General features: G+C 42.0%; 1 protein-coding gene across 5 annotated transcripts; it reads right to left on the reverse strand.

The window, feature by feature from the left end:
• Positions 1-806: 806 nt before the first annotated feature.
• On the reverse strand, positions 807-13,215 carry lsm14aa (LSM14A mRNA processing body assembly factor a). 5 transcript variants are annotated; one of them, XM_083763345.1, is made up of 11 exons: positions 12,825-13,215; positions 11,149-11,312; positions 10,873-11,032; positions 8,035-8,394; positions 7,679-7,759; positions 6,637-6,810; positions 5,705-5,939; positions 4,558-4,596; positions 3,723-3,966; positions 2,226-2,712; positions 807-1,972 (listed from the first exon to the last, which is right to left on the reverse strand). In XM_083763345.1, the coding sequence occupies exons 1-10, from the start codon at positions 12,946-12,948 to the stop codon at positions 2,689-2,691; spliced, it is 1,605 nt and encodes a 534-aa protein (XP_083619471.1). In that variant the 5' UTR covers positions 12,949-13,215; the 3' UTR covers positions 807-1,972; positions 2,226-2,688. The 5 variants fall into 5 exon arrangements, with proteins under 5 accessions (XP_083619471.1, XP_083619473.1, XP_083619474.1 ...); XM_083763347.1 differs by having other exon boundaries at positions 5,705-5,879; positions 12,825-13,213; XM_083763346.1 differs by lacking the exon at positions 807-1,972 and adding an exon at positions 1,985-2,105 and having other exon boundaries at positions 2,177-2,712.

Genomic DNA, 13,215 nt, shown 5'->3' on the forward strand with positions numbered 1-13,215 from the left:
CGACTAGTTGCAACGATAACAGGTACGGTCGCCTCTTTTCCATCTCGCCCCACTACTCATGTTGATTATTTAAAAGGTATCATCATATTAATTTATCATTGTTAAATTCACTCTATATCCACAGGCATATTAGCATGATGATGCCATTACAAAACATGGGAAATGTGATTAATAAAACGAAATTAACTGCTAGAAGGTCCTAAATTAACTTAATTAAGCAGTCACCGTCTCTGTAACATGTCCTTTCTAAAATGAGTATAGAGATCGACTACTATAGAATCAAATAAATCTGAATACAAGATAATTTCAGATTTCAGAGGGAGGGAAATACTAAATTAACTACATTTAAAAAAAAATGCGGGGGTAAGTTGGTAAAGGGGCGAGTCATTTGGTATTCGTTGCAACTGGTGTGGTTTGGGCATTAAATTAACACTAATTTGCATTAGTGTATCAGCCTTGTGCACCAAAACATCTTGATGCACACCTGGCTTTTAAACTCTTAGCATACCGTAAAACACTTCAACTCTCTGGCCCATGTTCTACGTCTGGATTATTCTTATGGAGACACTAATGACAGATGCCAATTATTAAAATTGTTGCTTTCTGGTGTAATGCCATTCAATCTGCTGCAACACATTAGGGGTAAAAAGCTAACAATTATTCTCTGCCTGACAAATGTTCCATAAATTAAACTCCACTCTGAAATCTAGCTTCCCTAGCTGGGAACCATGAGACATGTTGGGCAATATAAAAGTATCAATGATCATAATTATATGATCAGCAGAATAAAATCTCAGGGGGACAGATGAGCAGAAGACACCACTTTATAATACAATTTTGAAATTGTAAAAGTGCAACTGTATACATTTCTTGCCTGAACAAAATTCCATTCCTATTCAAAACTTTATTCAGCCAAACTTCATTTAGTTCCCGTGTACCTTTTCTCAACTGGGCCACATCATTCATATCCTCAGAAATATGCATCAATATTGCTAGGAGACTAGTTGCTACACCCTTATAGCTATAAATAATTAGTATTTTCTTTCTTTTTTTTCTCAGAGTAACTGCATTGACTGACATCTCTTATATAGCTTTAGTAGGCCATCAACCTCCATGCAGTGCCATGGGACAAAATTAGTGGCATTGAATCAAGAGATTATCCAAGTTAAATATGGAGATAAGTTAAATAAGCAGATGAACTGTGCTTGACATTATGAATATCAGTATGACGTTACAAAAGATACCAGAAACAGTTCAGAGGAAATTAGTGTCCATCATGAAACAGCAGCCGACATAAAAATGAACATACACATAATTATGAATAATATCACCTCAAAGAGGTTTTTTAGCCAAGACACAAAGTGCAATCAACCTTAACTGGCCCATTTTCTGGGAAGCAACTCATATGCCGGCCTGCTTCAGCCAACAGCCATCTTGCCTATATAGATGAAACTAATAGACATGATTGTAGCAAAGAGCAGCATCTCAAATTCATGTTTGTACCAGAGCAGCCTGTGAAACAATTCAAGAAAATAAAAGCAAGTCAGCTTTGTCCTATTATCTGCAATGCTCCTGCCTTATACTAAAGTTGCGTTAACACCAAGTTGAGTTGTGCATTGGTAACACTACCACAAGAAAAAAACAGAGGTTGAAGTACAAGTTGACATCTAAACTAAGTTAGACTTGACAGATTTTCTTCCTTTGATTTCAAACCTACAATTTAAAAGAAAAGTCAGAAGAGTCAAGACATAAGAGTCATAGTCATAACTAAAACACAGGAGATGTAGTCGGTCAAAACAGAATGTTGCCTTGATTATGAGTTTTGGTGATCTAGTGGGGGGAAAAAAACAAGCACTGCCACTTCAGAATGGACTGAGTTAATATATAAGTGGGAGGGTGAGTGGTGATAGAAAAATACATGGTAAAAAGCTGTGACTGAGACCCTGTGGATTGATTTGGTGCTTAACCCATTCTGACCTGAGATCAGATTCATACGAGGTTTCCGCCGGACAAACACTGGGTCTGATGAACCCATTCTGACCTGAGATCAGATTAAAAAAATGTCAGTCGTTCTTCGATTTTTCAAAAAATAGCAGACCTACAAGCTCGTATCGCGCCACTCGGTGGCGCGATATGAGCTTGTAGATCTGCTATTTTTAAATAGCTAAAGCATAACATGATGCTGACACCAAAATGGGTGCCCGGTCAGAATGGGTTAAGTTTACATTAAAGGCTAATATCCCCTCCCAGATATAAAGCTATACCAGCGATCAAGGACTGAGGTTTATGACCCTCAACACCAAACAGAATATTATCAATTACAAGTTTATAGGGAAAGGGAGGAGAAAAAAACAAAAACACTACTGCTAAAAATTGTAAAGAAAAATACCGTAATGACATCCCTCTGAAATATGACATTTATACTTTTTTTTTTCTTCTTCAGCCACCTGGAAATGTTTCTTGTTGAGATCTTGAAATTTTCTGAAGGACTGCGTGCGCTGTTGTTTCCATTGTTGAAAAGATATGGAAAGGAAGTTGCATTCAAGCAGTCTACCCAGTGCTGGTGACGAATATACAGCTAGTACACAATCTTCATTCTTTTAGTCAAAAAGTAGCAACCAAAACTAATTTAATAACTTTTTTAGCACAAGGAATTGCACCTTTCCATGGACTCTTCCTCCAGTTGTCCTATGCAGACACTTTGTTGTCCTTCTGGGGAGAAAAATAAAGACAAGAAACAGAATCTTCAAAACCTTAGCAGTCTTCTATTAGTATCTATAACAAAATCTGACAGGTTTTCAATAAACATATTGGCCAATTATTTTGAGTGAGTATTTTTGTCCCAGCTTTTTTCTTTTGGTAAACAATCCCTAAACAGAATTTCTAAAAGATCATTCGATAAAAAATAGTTATGCGCAGACACCTTGCACACAGAGTCTAATGCGCTATTATTCTATAATTTAGTTGTGACATTTTCACAGGACGAAACATATATAGATGGGGTCAGACATAGCTGGGCTGCACCACTCAAACATATGGGGCTGTATTTTGCGTGTCTTAAGTACGAGGTCTTATTACCTAACTTGAGTAAACTAAAGACCTGGAGGCGTGATCAATGCCATTTGGCTATTCTGAGTGGCCAAAGAGCATTGATCACGCCTCCAGGTCTTTAGTTTACTCAAGTTAGGGAATAAGACCTGGTACTTAAGACACGCAAAATACAGCCCATGGACTCAGTGTGCAAGAGCCTAAACCCTCCACTGGTCACAACTCTGCAATTTCAATTTCACGACCTGGAGTTTCTTCCAAATAATTGAACAAGTCAAGACCGGTACTTTGTGTCACTCCCACCTAGACTAAAGCCCTAACCACACCAAAGGGTCACCATGCAACTCCTTGGGTCCAAACGGTTGCAAGGAGTTAACGCTAAAACTGTCTTGTTGACCCTTTGGTGTGGTTTGGGCCATTGAATTCCAATGCGTTGAATCACTAGGGTCAACATGAAACAACAAGACATATCACACCGCAGGGACAACGCTAAAACCGTCTTGACCCTTTGGTGTGGTTAGGGCTTTAGAGGTTGCAAAAGTTGAAAGCCTCTCATTTCTAGCTATGATATACTGTATACTGTATAGTAATTGCAAACACTTTGCTATTTCAACAGCGGTAAACTTTCTTCAAGGCGGAAATTCAGCATCTTTCAAAAATATTATATATTTTACCCTGAACTCTGGTAAGTCGGCAAACTCCCGGCCTCCCTGGCTGTTCCTGTACGCTCCCCTGTAACCACCGCCTCCGTGGGGGGGTCCAAAGGACCCTCGGCTGTTGGAGCGACCTCGGCCCCCGCGGAAGCCCATGCCACCGCCGCGCCCGCGGTAACCGCCGCGGCCTCGGTTCTGGCGTAAGGGGATGCCAAACGTCTCCGAGTTCATCTGCCTCTCCTCAGCCCAGGTCTGTCTCCGTTGCCTGCACCAAACAGTTAACCCATTGCATTTAGACCTGAGGACGATTCTAGTCTTTTAAATCCTAAAAGTTTCCTGAAATACCCGTTTCTATGTCAGTGGTGCTCAACGTTTTTCATGTCAAAGAACCCCAGAATTATCTGTATTTGGCCGCCGACCCCAATCTGAAAATATCAACAAGCTCGTAGCGTGGCACTCGGTGCCGCGCTACGAGCTTGTAGATCTGCTATATTTCAATAGCTAAAGTATAACATTATGCTTAAACCACCAAAAGGGGGTCCCACTTCCCACCCAGAATGGGTTAACAGAGCGGGCGTCAGCTTTCAACCTATTTTGGGCACGTAGGCATCATAGGTGAAAACTTACACATTATACATATACATTGCAGGGTGTAGAAAACTTTCATGACAAGAAGTTCATGACATTCATCACATGGCATTCCTACCATGAACTATAATACTGTATATATATATATCAGGTGATTTAAGAAAATAAGCACCAAAGCAGAGTATCACTAGAAGTAAAATAAATATGGCAGAAATGGCAAATACAATAATGTGTGTACGGCAATTGGTAGAACCTTTATCACAAGTACCTTGGGAACCCGAAGCCTCCAGCTTTTTCATTCGCTTTCCTAATGAAAATAAAATATAACAATAGTCATTTCATGGACATCAGGATTCAAATGGTGGCAATGGTAGTTTTTAATTAAACTTCTCCCTACTACTTTTTCGAACATAATTTAAGGATAATAGACTCTCTCTTTCTTTTATTTTAAATCTAATTGTTTCATTTATGTATTACGGAGCCCCTGAATGGCCATGCATTCAAAATATATTTGATGTTGTCCGTACAAGATAATATCTTAAGATCGGACGAGATATTATCTTGTACGGAAAGGATAAAATATATTTTGAATGCATGGCCATTCAGGGGCTCCGTAATATTTTAATATGTTCGGGAATAAATAAAAGCACATCATGCAAGGACATCCAACACTGCATGCATATTGCAACCAGCATGCTCCAATGGAAAAACATGGTCACAGCGCCCCCTGCAGCAGTACTTGTGGCTGTACTTGTCCTTGGACATAAAACCACCACTGTAGCACTAGCAGTTAAAGGGACACTTCACCCTTTTTGCAAAAAAATATATGTTAATGACGTTTAGAAGCTTTAGAACACTTTCCTGGGGGGCTTTATGTGTGTAATATGTGGTTTTAGTTATTTTAGATTGTAGCAGTGAGCCCAGTGTCTCTGATGTCATGGACACTGGGCTCACTTCCTTCCTGGACTACATGTTGTCTCAGTAAGACAGCTCTCCCCCCTATCCACAAGGAGGAGCAGTGCACCAAAGAATTATCGGAATTGTAGTCCAGGAAGGTAGTGAGACCAGTGTCCATGACATCAGAGACAACAGGCTCACTGCTACAATCTAAAATAACTAAAACCACATATTACACACATAAATACCCCCAGGAAAGTGATCTAAAGCTTCTAAACGTCATTAACATATATTTTTTTGCAAAAAGGGTGAAGTGTCCCTTTAAGCACACTTATCTGACCCCCGCCACTATGTCATTCATTAGTAGTAATGTTAGTGCACTGTACATTTGTTTGCTAGCTAGTATGCCATTACATTACATTACATGACTTGGCATTCAAGTGTTTCTGATTGTGGTACAACTACATTGTGGATGCTGCTGCAATTCAAACTATTTCAAAATTCAAATGAGCCTATACCTGGTGTCATCACAAGAGATGTTGTCAAAGAATGACTTGGTCTTGTCGTAGTAACAGTTGGGGCCCAACGGGTCTCCTTCTTCATCCACGTTCCCTTCACTGTTCTGGGTCTCCACGCCCGAGTCTCCCTTATCCTCTCCATTCACCGCCTTCTCTGGCTTGTCACTCTTCTCATCTGGAGGAGGAGGAGGAAGGGTTTGATGGTGACTTGAGTATCCGTTTTTGGGAGCTTCTCCTTATCAGGTATAGCGAAAATACACAACAAGTTAAAGAGGACGAGATCTGTGCGTCCGCAAAGTGCTCGTACGGTCGTACCATAATGCAAAATGTAAAAACTGCCTCGATAATATATTTTGTATGGTCTGCTCCAGTTACTGCCATATTTGTAGCTACAAGACATATTAGCCCATTTAGACCTGGCATCGAAATTTAAAAAATGTCTACAAAGTCATGAGAAAAACCTGTTTCTATATCAGTGGTGCTCAATATTTCATGTCAAGGAACCCCAGAATTATCTGTAATTGGCCGTCGACCCCCATCTGAAAATATGTTGTTCCAGGGACCCCCCCAGAAGCAACGATTTAGCAGATCTACACAAGCACAGAGTGCCGCGCTATGAGCTTGTAGATCTGCTATTTTCCAATAGCTAAAGTATGACATAATGCTTAAAACCCCAAAAGGGATTCCCGTACAGAATGGGTTAAGGGACCACGGTGATTGTGCAGGATGGCCTGGAAAATGTTTCATATCAGTTTGATTAAATAAATATACAGTCTGTTTTCCAGTGAGAAAATGTAATGAAATACTGCCATCATCAAAAAAAGAACACCCGTTTTTCCATGAACCATTTGTGAGGATAAAGTATGAGAGAATAAAGAATGAGAACATCCAGTGTTTCAGTGTTGAAATGAACATAGAATACGGTATGCTACCTTTCAGCTTCAGCTTGCTCTGGAACTCGCGGTCGATGTCCTCCTTGTTGAACTGGGCGTTGGCGGTCTCAAAGTCAAAGTCTTTCTCAAACTTCATGGGTCCGTCGTGGCGCACGTTGAAGCGCCCGCGGCCGCGGTGACCGCCGCCTCGACTGCGCCGGTTTGGTGGAGGACCTGCAGTTGCCAAACAGGCACACCAACGGGGGGGGGAGAAAAAAAAAGGGTAAATTACTATGGTTGAGTGAATTGCATCAATTTAATTAAGATATATTTAAGGTACACCAAATGACTGACAAGAATGTTTCATATGCACACAGGAAATAGTCAGTGGTGTAAAGTAACTAAGTACATCTACTCCACTACATCTCAGAGGCAAATATTGTACTTTTAATCCACTACATGTATTTGAAAACTTTAGTTACTAGTTACTTTCTAGATTGTATTATTATTACTAAACATAAACTAACCACATCAGCCCTATATACATTTTGGCCATTTCAAAATAGCGATGTGACACATTGTGAGCTTGTAGATTTGCCATTTTGCTACATTTCGATGCCAATACTTTTACTCAAGTACACTTTGAATTATGGAGTATTTCTATATTTCAGTATTGATACTTAAAACATTTGAGTGCTTTTTTCACCACTGGAAATAGTCAACCAAGTCACAATGTCTGTTAAAACACAAGAGCATACATTTTCTTTTTCAATTGCCAACCAACATAATACATTCATGTTCATGGCATGAAGTGTTGGTTATAAAACAAACAACCAAACACTCCCATTGAAGTCAGATGCAAAAAAAGAACATGGAATGATGCTGTAAGGTCACAAATCACAGTTACTAATCACCAACAGTGATTAGCATGACAAGCATAAGAAATGGCTCATCATTCACCTGCATACAGTCATTGACATGAACAGCATGTCAATCTGCACACGTATGCAAACAAACAAGCACACTGAAACAAAGAGGGGGGTGGTGAGGCTGAAATAAAAACATGGGTTGGAGGAGAGTTGGTGGACGGAGGGGGTTTAACCTGTGGAACGTTTAGAGGTATCCCTGCCTTCACCTCGGGCCTGCTCAGACTCGGGCTTGTGGACTTTCTGGGCATCTGTGCCTGTAATAGTAGAGTCCTTTAGTCTTCCGAAAATAAAAAAATAAAACACCTTGAACAATCAAGAGTGATAACAGCCCTGTGCTGTATCGAGATGTGCCACTAGTCTCCTACCTGCTGCAGGAAAGGGCACAATTGTTTCAAATATGGAACCTCTGGAACAAAATGTTAAGCAATTACACAAACTGATAAAGTTTCTTTTCCAATGATTGCTGTTTTAGTTTAGCACAAAAAACAAAAGCACACATTAGTGTATATAGACTGGGCTGGGCTCTCACCTGAGGCCCTAAAGATAGAGTGGGTAAACCCTGCCGGTGGGTGAGGGTGAGCCCTGTCTACAGCCGTGGTGTGGTAGACGGAGGTGGCGGGACGGAGCGCAGGCCAGCCCTGGTTGCTGCCGACACCCCTGACAGGCTCGCCCCGCCTGGGCTCCAACAAGCCATCGTGATGATGCTGATGGGACTTCTGAATCCCATGGCCGGAGGGCGCGGGGGCCGTACGGCCGTGGGCAGGGCTCCTGCGTCCCAGGCCGGGTGCAGGGGCGGTGGGGGCGGAAGATGGAGCCAGCGGGGTGGCTTGTACCGCCTGCTCCAGGGTGGGGCTCTTCCTGTGGGCATCCAGGCTGGGGCTGCTGCGACCTGGAGCAGAAGACAACAGTTCAATATGACTGGTCTTGACTACTACTGATACACCAAATGGCCATATTTATTTGACCACCTTTAAAGATGACTGGTCTTGACTACTACTGATACACCAAATGGCCATATTTATTTGACCACCTTTAAAAACCCAGATTGAGGTCAGGTTAGAAAATGCACATCCCCTAATTAGGAGTCAAACTTTAGATTAAAACAAGGCTCTGTAGTCTGTACAGGCTTCAAAAGCCTAAAATGGACCGGAAGCCCATGGACTCTAAATGATAATAAAAAAACCACAGAAAATGCAATTACCAAGACAGTCGTAATCATGCAGTTATAATCTCGTCATCAGGACATAGAATAAAAGTTATATAAAGGTTATACCAAGTTACAAAACAAAAATACACCTCTTTTCAAGATTTAACCAAATATGTACATTTTTAAAGCAAACTTGTATGTATGACGTTGAAGTTAATTACTGTAAATCAAATATTCAATAACTCAGGCAATCTGATTCATTTCAGACAGATTTCATGTTTTCTACTTGATCTCTCTGGCTAGTAATAAAAGTGTGCATCTTCTACAGTGAAATCTCATTCCTCAAAATGTCATCCTCATCAAAACAACAGGCACGGTAGAGGCACACGGGGGCCCCTACCAGGGCCCAGGAAATTATTCCTCGTTTATTTTCCCCATAGACATTTCAAAAAGTATTTATTTAAAGACCTTTTAAGCCTCGTACAAAGCCAACTCGAGTTGTGAGAAGTCATGACAACAAAACACAAATTTTCGGGCCGAACAAATAATTAGAAAGAAGGAGAAAACGGCAGGTTTACAACCCTTTTTTTCTTGTTTTTCTTCTTTGTAATTATTTGTTTGGTCCAAAATATTGTGTTTGTCGTCATGATTTGTCACAACTCGAGTTGGCTTTGTACGACGCTTAAAAAGGTCTTTAAATAAATACTTTTTGAAATGTCGATGGGAAAAATGCATTGGGAATTATTTCCTGGGCCTGGCGTCGTCATGAAAGGGGGCGGGACTGCAACGCTCTATACGACCCCCTCTTTTTGGGGGTCTTTTACCTTCGGTACCCAGATATCGTGAGTCAGTGGGAGAGCAGAGCCAATTGCACTGCCCTGACACTGGCTCGTGGCACTCCCAAATGAGGGTACTGGTCGTCCTGCTTTGGACGATATGTCTTTACAATTACGATTTAGGCATTTAGCAGACGTTTATACACACTTTGACTTGTCCATGCCTTTTTAACTGTTGTTTTTTGTTGTGTTCACAGTTCACGTGTTCTCCAACAAGGAACAGCAGGCAGGGTATTGAGTGCAACAACACTCTTGGTTCCTTTGTTTGGTCACTTTCCACATTTGCTGCACAATTAAAGTGTGTGCTCAACAACATTCATTTCAATTTCTATCTTTAATTATTCCACAAAGTTGGCATATCTGTAATGCTTGCCTTAAAGTGTTCAATGTTACTATCTTGCACACCAAATAATTAGGACCATGAGTCCTGATTAATGATAATTTAAAGATATGGTGTGTAGGGGGAAAGAGTCACCTCAGTGGTCTGTGCGTGCACTGAGATGAGGATTCAGTTATTGTAGCATGCCCTGCCCGCGACTGTTCCCTACACTACTTCCCGTAGCTCTGTCCGAGACCGCGCTCACCAACGTGTCTCATTGGATAGATGCTGCACGCGTATCCACACACACACACACACACACACACACGTGCAGACTGCAGGAGGAGAACAAACGCATCACACAGCGCTGAATTCAGCAAGTATGATTATGAAGCTTGTTTGTTAAATGTAGGTCGGAAGTGTAGGCTATATAATTGAACAATACAACACAATAAAGCCATCGGTGTCTTGTTTCTGAACCTATGCGTTTCCATTGCAGTCCTTTCACATGTCTACCGTATATGAATTTCTGTAGTTACATGTTGACTACTTGTCGCCTACTTTATCAGCGGGACTCGCCCAGCGGATGACTTGATTCCATCGCGGTCCTTTCATGATTGAGCACTTTAGCCAAAGAGACGTATTTAAGCATCAAAACAATATATTTCTCGTCTTCACACACAGTACCACTTCAGAAGCACAACTGCCATGTGGAGATGATGCTCAACGCACGCTTGTTCAACATCCGTCCATAATTCCATGTAGAAATGTTGATCTTTCTCAACAGAGGAGCGGGGAAGCGAGGGAATGGGGGAGGCGGGTGCGAACGGGGATACGGGAATTATTGTAGGGAACAGTCGTTCGCTGCCCTGACTAATTTTGTGGTCCATGATCCATACAGTGAACCCTGAACCTTTGGATAGCATGCTTGACTGGGCCCCTTCACAGCAAGCTCCTAGTTCAGCATGGCACAAAAGGAGGAAGAGCAATAGTTACAGACTGTATGTGTCAGACTATTCACTCTTTTGCTTTGCTTACTCCCTTTTCCCAGTATGTGAACCTTACCGACACCAACAGCTCCAAACTGTGGGGAAACCAGAGGGCTGTTGCTGAATTGGCTGTACTGGGGAACCGGGACCCTGTTGAAGAGGCCGTAGGAACCAGCAGACTGGAATGGGGTCGAGGCAGCGGAAGCCCCGGATGATGGAGCTGAGCCCATGGAAGACTGCAAGAGAGTAAACAGACCTTAACTCTAGCTTGAAACTTAATTCATAGGGTATGACAGTGTCACTTGCGAACAATAACAATGTAGTAGTATAGAGCACACATTGGATTGCATACCTGGACAATGGCAGGGTCCTGGGGCAGAGAGCATGTTGGCTTAGGTGGCTCACACACAGTCAGGTCCTTGATGTCGCTTCCTCTGAAGATTATGTACTCAAAGATCTCATCTCTGGGCGGGATGGGCCTGTCAGTGGGGCGATCCTCCGTGCCGAAAGAACGAACTAAACAAGAACACACATATCATAGATATTTTACAATTTAATAACCACGTAAAGCCTTTTGCTCCTTCTGCATGCACAACACCCAGGAATCATCAGGACTGTGTTGTGCTTGAATAGCAATGTTCTTTCAAGACAAGCTTACATAGAGGACTTCAATGTTGGAAATTGCTTATTAACATAAAGGCAATTCAAATATCTAACCACTTAAACCCTCTATTCTTACTGAAACAGACACGACTTGCAACTTGGACTGCTATTTTCTGCATACACCAAATCCCTTCGCTAGTAAATACAGACAATCTACACACTCACAGCGTGTGAGTGAGCTTCTGATATTCTTGGCTAATGAGCCTCCCAGAATATGGATGCCGGGGACGGACGGGGTTCAAGAGGTTAAACCGTTTCTTGCAGGCTAGCCCAAGTGTAACCTGTACAGTAGTACTGTAATTGACACCATGATTTAATTACCACTCTGCCAACTTTGAGGACTAAAACATTCAAAGCTGCTTATTTACTAGCTTAGCTAATGTAACTAGCCTGAAACTTGGCAGAAATTGGGATCGCTACATTTCATTAACATAAATAATAGTAAGTGTATTACAGTGTAATCAATGGACCCTTCTTTAGGTGCATTAATTGCATACGTCCTTGTTATGGTCCTATAGCACGTTGCCAAGCTGGCTCATGTTGCGTGACAAACAAACACACGCACAGGTTAACATCATTTGTGTTGACCTCAATAACCTGTGTGTACTAGAAGATCATGTTCTCTTCCATATGTGTGTCAATTCATCAGCTGACATGGGAGTCTGGGACGTCAGCTGACTTATTAACAGACGAGGGTATCCTTCTTGACAGTTCCTAAAACCACGAATAGAGTTTCTAGCTAATCTGAGTAGTAATGTTGACTATAGGCTTAGCTAGCATGTATGCTAAATTCAGCCACTGACTCCGAAAATGTTGATAAAATACCAGACTTCACTGGACTGCTCAGCGCCTGCTGCTGGCCAACCAAACGCAATTAATTATAGTTCTCTTACATTATATCTTTTTTATAAACATCGCACGAGCCTTTTTCGCTCGACGAAACGACGTATTCTCCACCGAGATGACGTTATTATTACCAACGCAAATGGCGCAATGACAAATGGACGAATAAGCGTCGACATTTATTTAAAATAAAACAACAATAATAATAAATAAATTAACATGTTTCATTTCAGTTGTAAACAACACGTCATTTTGTCGCGCGGCGCGGAAAAAACTCGCGCGCGACGAACGCAGTGTGAGCCGTCGCGAGTCGCGACGAGAGCGAAAGTGTCGCTTTGTTTGTGCCCCATGAAAAATAAATTGTGATGCGTTGATTGTTGTTATTATTAAAGCGTGCACGTTTCTCTTTTATTCCGCAAAGAAGGGACACGCCGTCGAACTACATAACGAGGAGCTGCTTAATTAATTTGCTCAGCCAGCCCAACCGCACTAGGCGTAATAAATAAAACAAAACAAAAATACCTTTGGCGAGCGCGACGGTGGAGTTCTCCGTGTCAATGGTGTAGAGGATTCCCTCGTAGCGAATCTCGGCCTTGGAGATGAGGCTGATCTTGCTCCCCAGATAGGGCGTCCCTCCTCCGCTCATTGTGACTCCTTCTCTCCGCTCCTCCGTCCACACAATGCTCCTTATACCTCCGCCTTTTTCCCCTCGGCTCCAACTGCGTGCTTATAATATAATCGCAGATGAAGATATGGTTATAATAAAGGCCTAGTATCCACTATCCTCCCCCCACCCCAACCTTTGCTCGAACGCGTGCTGCCGCCTGCTTCAAGCTATGCTTGTTGTTGTTGTTCTCCAACTCGGGTAGAGACGGGTTACATTAACATTATACACAGACACACAGCGCACGAC

The sequence above is a fragment of the Protomyctophum parallelum genome (genome assembly GCF_964188405.1).
Source record: "Protomyctophum parallelum genome assembly, chromosome: 4".
Classification (NCBI taxonomy): Eukaryota; Metazoa; Chordata; class Actinopteri; order Myctophiformes; family Myctophidae; genus Protomyctophum; species Protomyctophum parallelum.